Source organism: Lactuca saligna, chromosome 2 (genome assembly GCF_052625555.1).
Source record: "Lactuca saligna cultivar CGN05327 chromosome 2, ASM5262555v1, whole genome shotgun sequence".
NCBI classification, from domain to species: domain Eukaryota; kingdom Viridiplantae; phylum Streptophyta; class Magnoliopsida; order Asterales; family Asteraceae; genus Lactuca; species Lactuca saligna.
This window is the reverse complement of record NC_136418.1, coordinates 141191459-141209042: the sequence shown is the minus strand read 5'-3', so window position 1 is coordinate 141209042 and position 17584 is coordinate 141191459. Positions and strand designations below refer to the sequence as shown.

General features: G+C 36.3%; 2 protein-coding genes across 2 annotated transcripts; one reads left to right on the top strand and one right to left on the bottom strand.

Annotated features, from left to right (window-relative positions):
- The first annotated feature begins 5555 nt into the window (after positions 1–5555).
- LOC145031849 (FG-GAP repeat-containing protein) lies at positions 5556–9433 on the top strand. Its single transcript, XM_078980488.1, has 12 exons — positions 5556–5781; positions 5926–6084; positions 6457–6708; positions 6799–6918; positions 7012–7092; positions 7210–7305; positions 7391–7486; positions 7586–7639; positions 7723–8052; positions 8121–8186; positions 8277–8576; positions 8664–9433. The coding sequence occupies exons 1-12, from the start codon at positions 5719–5721 to the stop codon at positions 9165–9167; spliced, it is 2121 nt and encodes a 706-aa protein (XP_078836614.1). The 5' UTR covers positions 5556–5718; the 3' UTR covers positions 9168–9433.
- A 4289-nt stretch (positions 9434–13722) lies between these two features.
- LOC145031848 (Glutaredoxin family protein) lies at positions 13723–14902 on the bottom strand. Its single transcript, XM_078980487.1, has 4 exons — positions 14637–14902; positions 14295–14368; positions 14082–14180; positions 13723–13994 (listed from the first exon to the last, which is right to left on the bottom strand). The coding sequence occupies exons 1-4, from the start codon at positions 14825–14827 to the stop codon at positions 13939–13941; spliced, it is 420 nt and encodes a 139-aa protein (XP_078836613.1). The 5' UTR covers positions 14828–14902; the 3' UTR covers positions 13723–13938.
- Positions 14903–17584: the final 2682 nt, after the last annotated feature.

Genomic DNA, 17584 nt, shown 5'->3' with positions numbered 1-17584 from the left:
TGGGCTCCTGCCACATGGTCTTATACCAAAGTGTCATGGGCTCCCCCCATGGTATTTAACCGACAAGCCATGGGCTCCCCCACATGGTATTTTATTCGACTGTCATGGGCTCTCCCCATGGTCTTTAACTATCAAGACATGGGCTCCCCCACATGGTCTTATCCAAGTGTCATGGGCTCCCCCATGGTCTTCCCTGCAAGTATCATATAATCATTAGCATACCACTTAGCATATAACTAACTATCATACCACATATCTCTACTACAACTAGTGTACCACATATCACAAAATAGGTCGGCCTTGGTGCCTTAGACCCATTGGTATGGTGAGGAGACTCACCTCTCGAATGTTGAACTGAACTCCAACTCAACTGCCTATAATCAACATGTGATTAACTGTCACACCCCCAAACCAGAACGGCGGAAACGTTCGGGGGCGGAGGACGTCATATTCAGTATCATAACAGTTCATAGTAAGAAAAGTACATACCACCATATATATAAAGGTTTCAAAATGTTTACATAATTGTATTCGTTACATGTTCAAAAGATAAATACATAAACATCTTTCAAAAGAAGTAATTAACGTCAGAGCGTTAATCCCCAAAAGTTGGTTTCCAAACTTACTTAGCGGTTCCCTAAGAATACAAGTTATTTGAAAGAAAAAGTATCAACAATTAAGTTGGTGAGTTCATAAGTGGTGTTGATAAAAATGTATGTCATTCCAAAGTTCGTGCGTTTTCTAAGAAAATTCCTTATTTTCTTATAAAAGTATGAAATGCATATGAATGCTCGTGTTGTGGAATGTAAATATTTGTACCAGAAAAATCTCTTATTTTCCGGTTAGTGGATTGTTTTGGATACAAGAAAATCCCTTATTTTCCTAAAGTAACTGGGAGTCTCTAATGTCCAAGACCGAAAATCGCAAGCAACTGACATGCTTAAAAGGTTGAGACATAGTTTTACATAATAAAGTTATAAGAAGATCACTCTCGTTAGACGAAGAATAGTTTTAATAGCTACTCATTCATAAAAGCCGAATACCATAATAATTGTCCATCCGGTGAGTTTTATAACCATACTAAACATAATATGCATGTGGCGACGGTCTTCAGGCGTCGATACGTTATGACAAACTGTCACCCAGAGGACTGTAGCTAACAGTCAGGCCACGAGATCATGACTTCCTGTATAGATCTATATACATTTGACACGCTCTGCAAACGGAAGACTCTGGTTATAATAAACAAGACTTTCGGTAGTACCTTTTAACAAAAAGGTAACATTGAAGATGTAATCGTCTCACCAATTCTCAACTAAGTTTGTATTAAAATAATAGTTTTGTATGCAATGTTTATCCCCTTTCACAATGTTTGACAAGCATAAATAATAAGTTCTTTGAATACATAAAATGGCTTAGCAAGGATGGCTACCCTGGATACTATGCATTTTGTATAAATCTAATGCATGTAAAGTATAACAAGAGTTTTCACTCGGGATCAACCGTGTGTTTACTTGTATTCTCCCCCGAAATGTATTAAAACTACATTATAAAGTATTTGAAGGTGTATAAAAGGGGGTATGAACTCACTTGATTGAAGTGATTGTTTTGAAGTAGTCGAGAGAAGAATCGAGCAGAACTTCGACTAGTGAGATCTAAATTCTCGGGAATCTCGGGAGTGTGGAACTTCCTTTGGATCTTGAGTATGAAAACCGGGGTGTCGGGATGGCTTCGAGAGGTATAAACGCAGATCAACGACACTTAGATGGAAAGAAATGAGCATTAAACCCAGCACCCCTAAGCTTCTATTTATATGGAAGGTTTTTTGGTCTCACTTCAACGACACTTAGATCAACGACAGTTGAGGAAGTGTATAGCCGATGAATCGGCAGTGAATCCGTTAGAGGATATTCAGGTGGATGCAAGCCTGAATTATGCCGAGAGACCAGTGGCCATCCGGGATCGGAAGATCAAGGTTCTGAGAAATAAGGAGGTACCTCTGGTGTTGGTTCAGTGGCAACACCGGAGGGGATCAGAGATGACCTGGGAGCCAGAGCGTATGATGCAGGAGCAGCATCCGGAGCTGTTTTTAGAGCGAGACTTCGAGGGCGAAGTCTAGTCCTAGTGGGGGAGAGTTGTAACAGCCGGATTTTTCAGGTATCTTGTATATTGTATTTTTGGTGAATTGAGAGGGGACTCGGCGAGTTGGAGCTCAGACTCGCCGAGTAGGGACGCGGGATCGCGCCTGGACTCGGCGAGTCCAGGATATGGACTCGGCGAGTCAGCGCTGTGTAATGAAACCCTAATTTCTCGGGTTTGAGACCTATTTAAAGGGCCTAATGGCCGTCATTTGTGCTCACCAGTCCCTTGAGTGAAACCCTAATCGAGTGTGAGCATTTGGAGCTAAGTAGGAGGCCATTATTGATCTTGGAGGTGTCATTGTTGCAAGGAAGGAGAAGAGCTAGCCAAGGGAAAGCAAGAGGAGCCACTTCTGTGGGTTTGGAGTCCAGAGCATCACTATTGTGGTAATAAATTCGAGTTATCTTCTTCCTTGTTGTTGTTTATCTAGATTTAGGGTTTGTTGAACCCTTTTATGGCAAGATCTAGTGTCCTCTTGGTCCCTTATGAGGTTTGAACCATAGATCTGGACCCTTAGAGGTCCAGAGTGTCCCTTTACCCAAGCTTTTTGGGAATCAATGGAGGATTTGGATTGAAATCCTCATGCCTTAGGTCAAAACTCCATTTATGAGCCATGGGGTGTGTTATGGGCACCAAGATAGGAGCTTTACGTGATGAATCAGTCTATGGAGGCCAGATCTATAGATTGTGGAAGCAGATCTGACCTTAGAAGCAAGTTGGAGTGGTTGCATGGCATGGACTCGCCGAGTCTGTTCATCAGACTCGGCGAGTAGTTTGAAGATTGCCTTGGGATTGCTCAGTGAGTGGTCCAATCGAGTCATGGGTAGACTCAGTGAGTCAGGGTGAGTTGGAGAGGGATGACGAGTGGACTGAGTCAAACTGGGACTCGCCGAGTTGTTCTTGAGACTCGGCGAGTTGAGTCGGGGTGGCCCCGCGATTCTTTCAGGTGAAACTCGTCGAGTAAGGGGGGGGGGGATACTCAACGTGTAGTAAGGGGATTTCAGAGGGTTGGTGAAAACGTCTAGACTCGCCGAGTCGCCGTAGCACTCGTCGAGTCCAGTCAAAGTTGACCGTTGACCAGAGTTGACCTGTGTTGACTTCTTAGGGATAGTCAACCTTAGAGATATAAAGTGTTAATTAGAGACATATAATGTTATAGGAGGATTAGAGCTCGGAGGATCGAGCACGAGGGATTTCCAGGATTCGTGAGATACCGAGATACGCGAGGTGAGTCTTCTCACTATACTTTACCTTGAGTATGTAACTAGAGTTATGCAATACAGTCTTTGTATGCTATATATGTGTTATGTGTTGCACTGCATTATTCTATGTGATTTATGTTGTGCATGTTTACAGAGTTAGAACCTGAGGGTTCACAGAGTTTAGGTGCACGGACCCACAGAGTTATAGCCTCGAGTGGCTAATATGTGTTATATGTGGTATTTTGGGGAACTCACTAAGCTTTGTGCTTACAGTGTTTGATGTTATTGTTTCAGGTACTAGTGACGACCGCGGGAAGGCGCCGGCTTGATCCGTACACACACACTCGGAGTTTTTACATTGTGATCTTGGGATTTTGTATAGACCTATATTGGATAATTAATATGGTTGTTTGATGAATATTAATCGAATTATGTTTTATAAGAAAATTGAAAATTTTGTTTTGAAACATATTAATATTAATTGAATTATGATTTTATTAACAATATTTCTTTTTGTCTATATAATAGTTATAAACATGATATCCATGATTTTCACGGGTTATAAGATGATGATCATGATAATAATAAATGGGTGAATTCATCAAACTTCCTTGTGCAGTAATAAGATTTTCCTATCCTATTATTTTAAGTCTAAGGGGTATTCATGTAGATTTTGCAAACATTAGGGGCAATGATGGCAAAATAAAGACAAAACTACAAAATTGGTCCCTGTGGTATTCAAAAAACTTTGGATAGGGTCCAAAAAGTTTTCAACTTGCATGGATGGTCCAAAATCAGAAATTTCCGGTGAATTTGGTCCCAAAATCATGAATTTCCTGTGAATTTGGTCCATGAAGCACTTGAAAGGACCGTTTTGCCCTTCTAATTTCTTTTTTTTGTATTTTTTCATATTTATTTTCATACTTTAATTGAAAATAAAAAAATGCTCTCTCTTTCTCTCTCTCTCTCTCTCTCTCTCTCTCTCTCTCTCTCTCTCTTCCCAATCGAATTTGGTCTCAACCCCATTCCTCAACATCTCCATTCATATACACCTCTATTTTTCCGACAACACCACAACTACCACCGATTATCACCTCATGTCCATTTCCTCCCTCTCTAGCTTCTCCCCTGTTCTCCATCTCATCCCCAAATCATTTTAGATATCGATGTCGCCTTCAACCATCACCACACTAAACCTTCCCCTTCTGCCATTTTCTTTTCCCCGTGACAACTAATCAATGAATTATTGTCGAATAGCATAACCCAACTCCTGAGCATCTGTGTCTTCCTCTGTACACACATTCCCATCTGATGAAGGTAAGACCAACAGTTCGATTTCATATATTCCAATTTTAGGGTTTTCAAGTTCCGATTTTAAGGGTGTAAAGGTCCGATTTCATGGGTTTCAAGGTCCAATTTCAGATGATGAACATGAATATCTTTAAATGTGTACTTTCTGGGTTTTAAAGGTCGAATTTCAGGGTTTTCATGCCCGATTCTGTGGAGGAAAATTGTGCTTGATGGATGGAGGTTCGTGTTTTCTCGTCGAAGCAAATGTAATTCAACCAACAAACCCAGAAACACTTTCATTTGAGGCAGATTTAACATTCTCTGTATTTTGATTTGGATGAATCTGAGAAGCATCAATTGATTTGAAGGTGTACTTGGCAAAGTACAGAGAGATAGAATGGGAGAAGAAGATGTTAGGCAGACAAAGCGAGAAGGATGGCGGACGTTGATGATAGTCGGTGGTGACAGTGGCGAACGATGGTGGTTGATTTTACCTTCCATGTTGAAAGTGTATTTGAATGTTTGTGTGTTTTGGAGAATAAAATCAGAAAACTGATGTGTGTATTTGTTAATCAAGATGTTCGTTCTTGACTATAAAGATGTTCTTGGGTGTTAACAATGACAAACCCAGATGTGTGTGTGTGAGAAAGAGAGAGAGAACGATGGGTTGGGTGGGGGATAAAATTTTTCATTTTTCTTTATTTTTTAATTAACAAAGGTATTAAATAAATATACAAAATACAAAAAAGAAAATAAAAGGGCATAATTGTCTTTTCAAGTTTTTTTGGATTAAAATCGCGGAAATGTTTTGATTTTGGACTTGCCATGCAAGTTAAAAACTTTTTGGACCCTATCCAAAGATTTTTATAAACAACAAGGACTAAATTTTCAGTTTTGTCCAAAATAAATGAGTCGGAGGAAGTTCAGTCGCAGCTTTCAACTACACCGCCCCAACCCGCTCGAGACCGTCGTTACACTTACACCCTGCAATTTATCGTCTCTCTCAGTATCGATCTTCTATTTCTATTTTTCAGAAATCGATCAATTAAATTAAGGAATATTAGTATACGATTGCATCGTCATCAACATGAGGAAGCGAGATTTAGCAATCCTTATGCTCGCCGCTTTCGCCATTTTCTTTTCCCTTCAGGTATATCAGATTATCTCAAGTCACAGTGTTGATCGACCTCAAAACCCTAGAGCTGTTTAAGTTGTTGATTTATTTTTTTAGAAATTGTACTTCTAGTTGAAATTACATGATTACTACGTCTAATTTATCTCTATCTGACAATAGCACGAAGGCGATTTTTCGTTTAAGGAGGCGTGGTACCATCTATCGGATGAATATCCAATTAAATACGAGGGGGAACGGCTTCCGCCACCTATTGTGTCCGATCTTAATGGCGATGGGAAGAAAGAGGTTCTTGTGGCTACCCATGACGCTAAAATTCAGGTATTGTTTATCTAGTTCGTAGAATCGAATTTGGGGTTTCAATTGAAGGATAGTTCTTAGGGATTGGTTCGGACTTCAATAATTTCAAAGTATGAACTAATTGGGATTATATTCAAATTCCCAAACCTCTATTCTTCTTCCAAGCAATACTCTCAAACACTTGTCATTTTTAACTCAGTGTTGCTCCAAACATACATTGAGGCTATTATTTACTATATAACCTTGTGTTATCTCTTATATAGCAGATAAACTTTTAGCATTTGTAACTTAAGAATCGAAGGGTACTACACTACTAGTGTTTATAGTTACATTTATCACCACCTATCTTGGGATTGGAGTCCTGAATATGTTCTTTATTTCATACTGATCCAGGTTTTAGAACCTCATTCTAGGCGTGTGGATGAAGGATTCAGTGAGGCTCGTGTTCTTGCAGAAGTAAACTTGTTACCTGCTAAGACCCGTGTTGCTTCGGGCAGACGGGCAGTAGCCATGGCAACAGGGGTAGTTGACCGAACTTTCAAACGTGGTCAAGTGCAAAAACAAGTCTTGGTAGTTGTGACATCAGGTTGGTCTATAATGTGCTTTGATCATAACCTTCAAAAGCTATGGGAAAAAAATGTTCAGGTGACCTTTTTTTTCATATAAGTTTTGCATAAAGCTCAGTTTCTATGGTCAAACTCTAATACATTCTGTTTTTTTTTTTTTTTTTTTCAGGAGGATTTCCCACACAATGCTCACCATAGAGAGATATCAATTTCTGTAAGTAATTATACATTAAAACATGGAGATGCTGGGCTTGTGATTGTTGGAGGAAGGATGGAAATGCAGCCACATGTATGTCTCTTCAACTCTCCTGTTTTTATATTTTCATCATTATAATTTATAACATTGTATCAAATTTGAATAATCATTTCTACACTATTTCAGATGCACCTTGATCCTTTTGAAGAGATTAAAATGGCTGAGGAAAGTGCAGATCAGCATAGAAGAAGCGCAAGTGAAAAAGAAGTAAAGTCTTATTTCTTTATTAACATTTCGTTTCTGATGTTTTTTTTTTAAATAAAATTATATATATATATATATATATATATATATATATATATATATATAATTTTTTTCATGTAGTCTGCAGATGCATCTGCAGCTGTTGATTTACGCCATTTTGCATTTTATGCTTTTGCTGGGAGAACTGGTGCGCTTCGCTGGAGTAGAAAGAATGAGGTAATGATTTTATAAACCATTTGTTATTATTTATTTATAGATTATTTTTTATTCCATTTACTAACATTCATTCTGTTATTAAAAGAATGTGGAAGCTGCTCCATCAGATGAATCTCCACTAATTCCACAACATAATTATAAACTAGATGTTCATGCTCTTAATAGGCGTCAACCAGGAGAGGTACACAAAAATTTTAAAAAAAAAATTATATTTTTTTTACTTTTTACATCTTAAATGTGTTAATGCTACTTAATGATGTGATGATTTGTTCAATTGTAGTTTGAATGCAGGGAATTTAGGGAATCAGTTCTAGGAACCATGCCACATCACTGGGTGAGTACACATCATACATGGTTTTTTTTTTTGTGTTCTGTTTTCATTATCTTTAATTTAAATTTATTTTTAAAATAAATCAGGATAGGAGGGAGGATACAATGCTAAAGCTGGCCCACTTTAGGCGACATAAAAGAAAGTCAGTGAAAAAAACACCTGGAAAATCCTCAACTTACCCATTCAACAAACCAGAAGAAAACCATCCTCCAGGGAAAGACTCTAGTAAAAAGATTTCAAATTTAATTGGAAAAGCTGCAGATTTTGCTAATTCAGCAAAAACTAAAAAAGCATCACCTTATGTTCCCACTATTACTAATTACACACAGCTCTGGTGGGTCCCCAATGTTGTGGTGGCCCACGAAAAGGAAGGAATTGAAGTTCTACATTTAGCATCTGGTCGTACCTTATGCAAGGTATCATCAATCCATATATACATACATACTAAAACTAATACTAATAAATAGATTTTAAATTTTTTTAGCTTCATCTTCAAGAGGGTGGATTGCATGCTGATGTTAACGGAGATGGAGTTCTAGATCATGTCCAGGTTTATAATTATTTAATATAAGATTTAAGTTATTAATTTAAAATAATAATAGTAATAAAGTTATTATTATTATTATGTGCATTGCTGCAGGCTGTTGGGGGGAATGGAGCTGAGCAAACGGTTGTTAGTGGGTCGATGGAAGTTTTGAGACCTTGTTGGGCAGTTGCAACATCGGGTGTACCAGTGAAAGAACAACTTTTCAATGTTTCCATTTGTCATCATTCTCCTTTTAATTTGTTTCCTCATGGGGAATATTCTAGAAGCTTTGGAAGGGGTCTTGATGTAACTTCACTTGAGGTAGCAACACCTATTCTCATTCCTACAAATGACGGCCATAAGCATCGCAAGGGTAGCCATGGAGACATTGTTTTTCTAACAAATCGCGGAGAGGTAAATAATAATAAGGACAATATTGGTAATCTACTCATATAATAAGAAAGTAATATTAGAGTTTGGTGATATGATTGTGTGTGGCAGGTAACGGCTTACTCCCCGGGGTTGCATGGGCAGGAAGCTGTGTGGCAATGGCAGCTGTTGACTGGTGCGATATGGTCAAACCTTGGGTCGCCAGCTGGCATGATGGATGCGGGTTATGTGGTCCCGACATTGAAAGCGTTTCAGTTGCGGATGATGCATGATGATCATAATCAGCAGCAGCATTTGATATTGGCAGCGGGTGAGCAGGAAGCGGTGGTGGTGTCGCCTAGAGGAAGTCTACTGGCGACCATTGAGCTTCCTGCACCTCCAAGTCATGCGTTGGTGGATGCGGATTTTTCGAATGATGGGCTCACGGATATTATTGTTGTCACTTCAAATGGGGTTTATGGGTTTGTTCAAACCAGGCAACCGGGTGCCCTCTTTTTTAGCACACTTGTTGGGTGTTTGATAGTTGTGATGGGGGTTATATTTGTCACGCAGCATTTGAATTCCATCAAGGGGAAACCTCGACTTCCATCTGGAGGAGGTGGAGGACACATTTAGAACCACAGACATATGTTTTATACAAAGATAAGATGGGGTCTGGAATCAAGAATCGGGTGTTTTTATTGATAGTAGTGAACCCTTAGAGACTTAAAAGTGTTTTTATGTGATATTATAGTATTAAGAGGGGTTTTTGTATACCAACTCCTGGACTCCTGATGAGTATCGTCTTTAAAGCACATTTAGTCATCATGTACTTAACTCTTTCCCCATACAAACTTTGCTTTTAGTTTTGTACATTCAAAGCTTATCATTTCAATTTACAACACTTGTCGATTTTGCCGATTAGAAGTCAAAACATGTACTATGATTTATATGCTGCATTTTTTATTGTTATTTTTAACAACCTGATATTTGGAAATATCAACAATAATATCCCACTGAATGGTAATGGAAGTTCCATAACTGGATGTTATTGTAAGCTGGAAAGTATATGATTATGGATGATTGCTTACTTTCACCATTTGGTTTGGCTACCATTTCATCAAATAATAATTCTTTCTATTTGGAGGTTCGGTTTGATTTTTAATTAAAACTTAAAATTTCAGTTTTAAATTGAAAAAACCAAACAGATCTATTTTTTTCCGATTCGGCTATTTGTTTTTTTTCATTAAACATGTTGCTAATAATTAACCAAAAACAAACCACAAAAACAACTAAAATATTTTAAAATTAAGTTTGGTTTGGTTTTTTTTTTCTTCCACCTACAGTCATTCTTCTTTAGATACTCAAATATGTGTGACAACAAAATAAGTAATAGTCTTACAAGCCTAACAAGGAGAAGATCAATATTTCAAATACAACAATTTAAATAAGTTGATGCAAGTTGAAACACAATATCTTTGAAACCTTGAATCAACATCTCACTGCATCAAAGACAATATATGGGGTGACTCACAACCACCAACTTGGTGAAAGTGGTTGGGGAACATCTCAGTTTTCCTGTAGGTGGGACCCAGTTTCTCAATGGTGCTCTAAACTATATTGACATATGCTACAATACAACAGGAAAACGAAAGCTAATTATCATTAATTCATTACTAACATGGTTTAATTTGTAGGTTAAATGCAAGAAATAGTAACGTACCTCCATCTTTCCTTATTATAGCATTGTACTTCCATTTTTTTTCTTATTACCTTACTTTAAAATTATTTTTTATTAGTACATTGTATTTTAGAAAATTCACCCATTATAGCAATGGATAACCTATGACATGACTCAAGTTAACAAGTTTTTATATGTCATGTCGTCATTCTCCACAAATGATGTTCATCTGCAATATATTAATGAGATGGCAATATAATTAATACCTATCCTGATTAACATTTGGTTTTTTAGTTTTCTTCTATCTTTTATATGATAGATCATTAAGCATGCCTGAAAAACTCAAACAAAACAAGTAATTTACTTAAAAGAAAATAGAAGACGACTACAAATATATTTTCATAATTTTAACTTACAATGAATCCATAAACACGTGTTAAATATTTCAATTTTTAACATACTTAAATAACTTAATCAATCAAACCTGTATATAAAACTTATTTGTATAGAATAAAACAAAAGCCATGGGGTTTTCAACAGGTCGATTCTCCGGGTTTCTTTTTCAATTCTTGGTTCGGTTATTTTGTGCATCCCTATTTGATGCTATAATTTAAAAAAAAAAAAATGGTACAAGATTTGAAGTTTGAAAGTGTTTTGTTAAAAAAAATGCCACATCAACAATATATTACAGGTGAACAAGGGTGAATTTACATAGCCAAAACATGTGATGGGCACCTAATGTTGAACTTTTTTAGAGATTATAGGAGCACTTTTAAATGAATAAATTTTGGTTTGGTGCTTTTAATTGCAGTTGTAACTTGTAGTATTTTGAGATTTCATATTTGAGAATTGAGACTTTGAGTCTAATGTCAATCGACAAATAGAGGATGAGCCGGTGACTTGAAGCTTTTTTATGTAGTGTTTGTTCAGAATGACAATTAGATTAGAGTAGGTGTGCTTTGAAAGGAGAAATCAAAAAGTAGTAGAGCCTTTGTTAGTTGAAGTTTAAATAAGACAACTAGCAACACTTAAAAGGGTATTTCATATTTGGGGTATGTGTGTTGGTGCTTTTAACATTATCAATTGATTAATTTCACTTATTTATGGTGATAGAATGTTTATGAAAATTAGGTTGATTGAATGTTTATGAATTTGTGCCGATTATTTTTTATTGTGCTTTTAATGTTGAGGTTTTCTAAAACAAGTTGTTTATCAAAATGACTGTGAAACAACACGTGGAGATAATGAGCAACAAACTCTTTATCAAAATACACTTCCTATAGTATAGATCCAAGAGAAAAACCAAGGATGAAAGTTTATCATTTAGATCAACAAGGTGAAATTATAAGATCCTGCTTGCAAGAAGAATATCATCAAACATCAATCAAACAAACAGAGAGAGATCGGAGGTAGAATTCGTAGATTTAGGTGTGGTTTGTTTTTTCTAAAAAACCACTTCAGATCACTTATTCAGCACACGCGCAACACTTGACCATTTGCAGCTTATTGTTTTTCAAAAGACTTCTGACTTAAAAATTGTTGTGCGTGTGCTGCGTGGCGCAGCAGTAGACCAACTGCTTCAAACCTCTTCACAACTTACTTTAACTTACTACAGCAGTCTGCAGGCGTTAAAAAACAAACTTTTTATTAAATGTTGCAGCCGTTTGGTCCACCTCTTCTTCTACAGAGGGTTGCAGAGGTGGTTCGCAAACTTCAGACATTTTCGTTTCGAAAAAACAAACAGGACCTTAATCCCTATTGGTTTGATGATTCTAAATACCAACAGGAGTAGAAGCCACATTCAATTCATGTTATTTAGTCAATCCAAGAATAAGAATAAGAAACATCATTGGAAGTCCACACACAATATGACAATCCAAAAGTGTCAAATATTCATGATCCAAAAGCAACCCTTAGCCATTGCTTTTGATGAGAAACGAGACTCGTATCAGATTAAATGCTTCAATTGATTGTGTTTGTGTTAGATTCTTATTGCTACTAGGATGAAAGTGAAGACGCATGTAGTGATTGTAACTTTCTTGAACTTGTTCAAATTCTATGCGGATCAAAATAACAAGGGAGGTTGTGTTGTGTTTAATTTGATGCTCCAAAGAATTCACAAATGAAATGTAGTTCAATTCAAAAGGACATAGTACACATTCTGACAAAGGATGAGAAGGGTGAAAGCTAAGGGACGCGTATTTCATATCACAGTCGATTAGGCTAGTAATGGATTCCATTCGTACAAATATTTTGCTTTAAAAGGGTGCAAACTACAAAGTATTCATTTATTTCATATAGGTTTAGTTGGGGATCAAATGCACCTTTACAAATTACAAGTATTAGATTCGACCTTAGTTATTCCTACTTAGTGCAATGTGCACATGATTGAACTGCATTTCATTTGCGGATGCTTTGGAGCTTCAACTTTAAAACAACAAGACCTACTTTTATCATCTTAATCCGCATAGAATTGAAGAAGTTCAAGGAAGTTACCTCTATTAATCAATGAGCCTTTACTTTCATCATGAACCCAAAACATAATCTTTGTCGCAATAGAAATCCAACCCAATCAATAGAAACATTTAATTTGATATGATGCCCATTCACTATCAAATCCATTTGTTTATCTTTATCAAAAAATAAAAGGTGTAGATATGGATTTTTTTTGTTCATCAAATTTCGACACTTTTTGCTTCACATATTTTATGGACAGCATTGTTAAGATCTAGACTTGGTCTTCTAATACAATTCTTAAACCCAACTTTTTTCACCTTGATGTGAACCACCTTGCATTTTTATTTTCGGATTTGTATAGACAACATAAATAGAATGCAGGTTCTAGTTATATTTTTTTACTCATAGCTATAATGGGTAAAAAAATTAAAGTGAAACGCCCTAAAATATATTTTGAAAATACAATGTTGGCATAGAAAATTAAAAGGAGAATGCTATGAGGAAATAAATGGAAACTACAATGCTATTTCTTGCATAATCACATTTGCACTTTTATAATATGCAGGCAATGCCTGAACCGGAGTAGAGTAATTTTAGGTGTAGAGTGTGGTGTAGCATGTTTTGAAGGGTACCTTTTTGACAGAAATGCCCTTGCAATGTTGTTCACCCCTAAAGATGAGCATGAAGCTCAAATTGAGTTTGCTCTTGTCAGAGGCTGCAATTTCTGCTGTCATGAGTTTGTATTAAGTTTTGAAGGGTACCCTGAGACATACAGTCTCCTCCATCAGATCATCTCTTCTCCATGCTAAAAAAGAGATAATTCCAGTGCATACAAAAGCTACATGCAAGTGTAAAATCACACCTGTGATCGTAGAAGTTGATAGAAATAATTGTAAGGCAAGGAGGGAAATTGATTGTTGGTGATGAATCCAGTACAACAGGAGAAGTTGAAAACCTGTTGAAGCCACTAAATTGCAATGTAAATGTTAATGTTTTTATAAGAATCAAGAAAAATTACTCAGTGCCCAGAAGTCAACTTGGAGGCCCAACACATATGCAATGGCTTCATCATCTTATTCATTCAGAGACTAGATATACAAATTGAGAAATTCTAATTTTTGGAAAGTAAATTGATTTGGTAAAACACATCCAATAGACATCACTTTTCTGTGTTTTCACTAGTAAACGATTTACATTTTGCATGCATCAGAGGAAGAAAAGTCAACACTACATCGAAAGGAGGTCGACAGCTTTCAGATATCTCCTTTTTCACTTACTATCCAGGAGCTCTTGCAACTCGCCATTCCTAACAGCTGCTTCAAGATCTACAAGAATAAACTACATATATAAGAAGAAGAAACCTTGTAAATTTATGAAGAGAATATAATATGTAAAAGGAGAAGAAGGCTAACCACTAGCACCACCAATATGCTTTCCATTAACAAATATTTGAGGAACAGTGCGACGGCCAACAAGATCTAAAAGCACATCCTGAATTTGGGATCCATCATCTGAAAATGGCATCTTAACATTTTTAGTGTTACACATTATATCATTGATCATTCCAAGTAAAATAGAAGAAAATGCTAAACCTAGTGAACAATGGAAGATTAGGTGACAAATACCTCGATGATCAAGCTCCACAACGTAAGGTTGCTCTTGTAGTTCATTAAAGATGCGTTTGGCACGACGACAATACCTAAATTCGTGACAAATAACACCGAGTGTTCTCAATATTGATGCCGATAATCAATTGTATCTTCAATATAATTACGCAACAAAACTCATCCTGGTGTATTCCAATCGTATAAATAACAAACTACTAATCACAAACTTCGCAGAGTAACGAGATAAAATGAATGATTTCAAGCAGTCCTGTATATTCAACTCAAAAAATTTCACGATTGTTCTAACAATAGGCATGCAGTCTGTTCAAATATATAAATATGAATCGAAAGAAATCTAACGGGCAATAAGATTTGGAGAACACGGCGATCTTGTTAGAGTATATGACGGTCTGAACAAAAGCCGACGGAGACTTCGAAGCTTCGGCTTTCTTCGGTGCATTGATCAACAACAACAACGACAGCACAATTCCAGAAATTAACAATCCGAACTTATAGCGATAATTCGACCGAGACACCGTCATCGTCTTCATCTCGCTTCGTCTCTCTGTCTCTGTGTTTTAGTTTGCGTCTGAATGTCCAATAAAGAAAATGGTGAAATTAGGCAGGTTCATGGGCTTCAAGCCCTTCGAATTTACATATATGGTCCGCAATGTATTAGGGTTCCAGCTTATGTGTCTCTTAGTTTTAAATTTTAATTTTCTAGTCCCTATATGCGCTCTATGTGATTCTTTTGGAATTAGGCTAATGGGTGTGGATTGCGGTTTGGAACCGCGATTGTGCCATGTCAACCGCAAACACCGCCTTCAGGGTGCGATCTTGGCTGCACTACGGCTAGAAACAACCGCGGCCTGTGATTGGTTGGTGGTCTTGATTCCCTTTTTGACCGTTGAACAATCATTGATTTCGTGTAATTTTTTTTTTAATCTTTACTCTCACTCTCTTTCTATATATATATATATATATATATATATATATATATATATATATATATATATATATATATATATATATATATATATAACCATTATTTACACAACCTAAACCAAAATATTTACTCTTTTCCTCCAACTTTTTTTTAAAAAATGTCTTCTTCCAAAAGGTCCATCAAAAATTAAACACCGGTTAGAAAACACCACCATCCCAATACTTTAATTGATCAACCGATTTTTTTCACCTCCGTATTACCACTACGGCGGTATACTTCCGTATTTTCCACAACGACCAACGCAACTACTACCACAACCCAACCCAGATTTTAATCCATTGATTTTTTGTCTTAACCCGAGTTTGTTCGACAAACACAACCAGAAACGGTCGTTTCTGATTCCGAACAGAAATTCGTTACAGAAACTCAGCCCACTCGAGCAACAACTAAAAGAAAAGAAAAGACGGAGGCTAAATGTTTGGAACCTCTGGAAGTATTAGTTTTGGCACAATCTTGGATCGATATTTCAGAAGATGCGACTGTTGGAAAAGACCAAAAGCATGACCGCTTTTGGATTCGCATTTTACATGGGTTCCATAAAGGAATGAACCGTGGAGAATACCGTACAAAACATCAAGTGTACTCCAAATGGGGATGATGAACAAAGAAATCATGTTGTTTAATGACTTGTATAACAACATGAAACATCAATGAAAAAGTGGAGAAAGTGATCAAATGATTTTGAAGAAAGCTTTGAAAGTGTATCAAAAAGAAAATCTGAAGGCTTTCAAATTTCTAAAAGTTTGGAATTTTTTGAAAGTTAAAAGAAATGGCTGAGTAGCAAAACATCAAACGAGCATATCGACAGTGGTTCAAAACGCAGCAGAACATCTGAGTCCAACCACACTACATCAGATGTTCGTGTTCAATTTGATTTGAACGAAGATGAACTTGTTCCAATTTCACCATATTCCCTACCAACGGGAAGAGATAAAGCAAAAAACAAAGGCAAAGGCAAAACGTCAGATTCAGATGAGTTGAAAGAATGGGAGCCGACATGAAGATCATAAAAGACGAAATGGACAAAATTTTGCAAATTGTTTCTGAAAGAGAGCTTCGGAAACAAAGGGAGAGTGACATGTGAATACTAGCGATGGACACGTCGAATATGACTGGGGACGAGCTTCAAGTTATTTTGGCCATGAAGGAGAAAGTGAAAAAAACGTTACGTAAATCATGGCCTTTTTTTTAGTTTTAATCGTTTGGTGTGTTTTTTTTAATAAGTTGTAGGTTTTATGTTTTTAATATGGTTTTCTAAATTTTTAGTTTTTTAAAGTTAAGCAGTGTATGATATTTGTATTTTTAATTAATGAAATATTATCTTTTTAATATTGTGTTTTTTTTAAAAGAAGTTTTATTAAATTAAAATAGGTAAAAAAACAAAATAAAATAAAATATAAGTGTGACACCACGCCCTTGGTGTGGCAAGAAATCACACTAGTGTGGTAAAAAATGATGTGACGCTTATGTGGCGGTGAAGGAAATGCGGTTTCGATGACACCATTCCCTCAAGTCTAAGCTCGTCTCTATGGATAGTGAAGGAGCCTGTAAGTGTGACATGACACCCACTTTTTCTTTTAACAACTAAATTTTATTCAAAGACTCACAAGCAATGGAGCTAGAAATGGAAAATTACAAAGAAATATAAAGAATATATGATTTTGTATCCATATTGTTGATCGGGTAAAATTTTCGGGTTTCAGGTAGAATAGGTCGGATAGTTCGGGTATTTCTTTAAAATAACAATACCAAATACCCGACCTATATTGTAATTCGAGTTCTCAGGTTTCGGGTATTTGGGTTTTAGGTTGGGTCAAATATTCTCGGGTATACCCGGAAATTACTTAAGTGTCACTTATTGAGGTTTTTTTTTTTTTTTTTTTTTTTTTTTTTTTTTTTTTTTTTTGCATTTTGGTTGCTTTAATAAAAAATTAGCTAACAAAATATTCCATACAATTAACAAGTACATATACGATAACAATACAAGTCATTATAATATGTTATATGATTTTTGCATTCCATTTTAAATTTTGATTAAAAAAACAATTTATAGAGTACATGATCGGTGTTTGATCAAATTTGGATTAACCAAACATGCTATATAAGGTGTTAAAGCATTAAGATGTTGAGTTTTTGTGTTTTAAGCATTTAACGGGCATGAGAAGTCATTAAGTTGAAAGCTTCATGACTCTTGAGGATATTTTAGCCTTGGATATGTGAATGAAAGAATCAAGTCAAAGAAATAAGTGTTGAATGTGTTAAGAATAAGGTAGTTGCATACGTTGGGCGTACCGTAGGGTAC

Coding starts and splice junctions, on each gene's coding strand:
- LOC145031849 (XM_078980488.1), top strand. CDS start 5,719: ATGAGGAAGCGAGATTTAGCAATCCTTATGCTCGCCGCTTTCGCCATT. Junction 5,782..5,925: donor CCATTTTCTTTTCCCTTCAG/GTATATCAGATT, acceptor ATCTGACAATAG/CACGAAGGCGATTTTTCGTT. Junction 7,487..7,585: donor ATAGGCGTCAACCAGGAGAG/GTACACAAAAAT, acceptor GTTCAATTGTAG/TTTGAATGCAGGGAATTTAG.
- LOC145031848 (XM_078980487.1), bottom strand. CDS start 14,827: ATGAAGACGATGACGGTGTCTCGGTCGAATTATCGCTATAAGTTCGGA. Junction 14,369..14,636: donor TTCTCCAAATCTTATTGCCC/GTTAGATTTCTT, acceptor TCACGAATTTAG/GTATTGTCGTCGTGCCAAAC. Junction 14,181..14,294: donor TGTGGAGCTTGATCATCGAG/GTATTTGTCACC, acceptor TGCCATTTTCAG/ATGATGGATCCCAAATTCAG.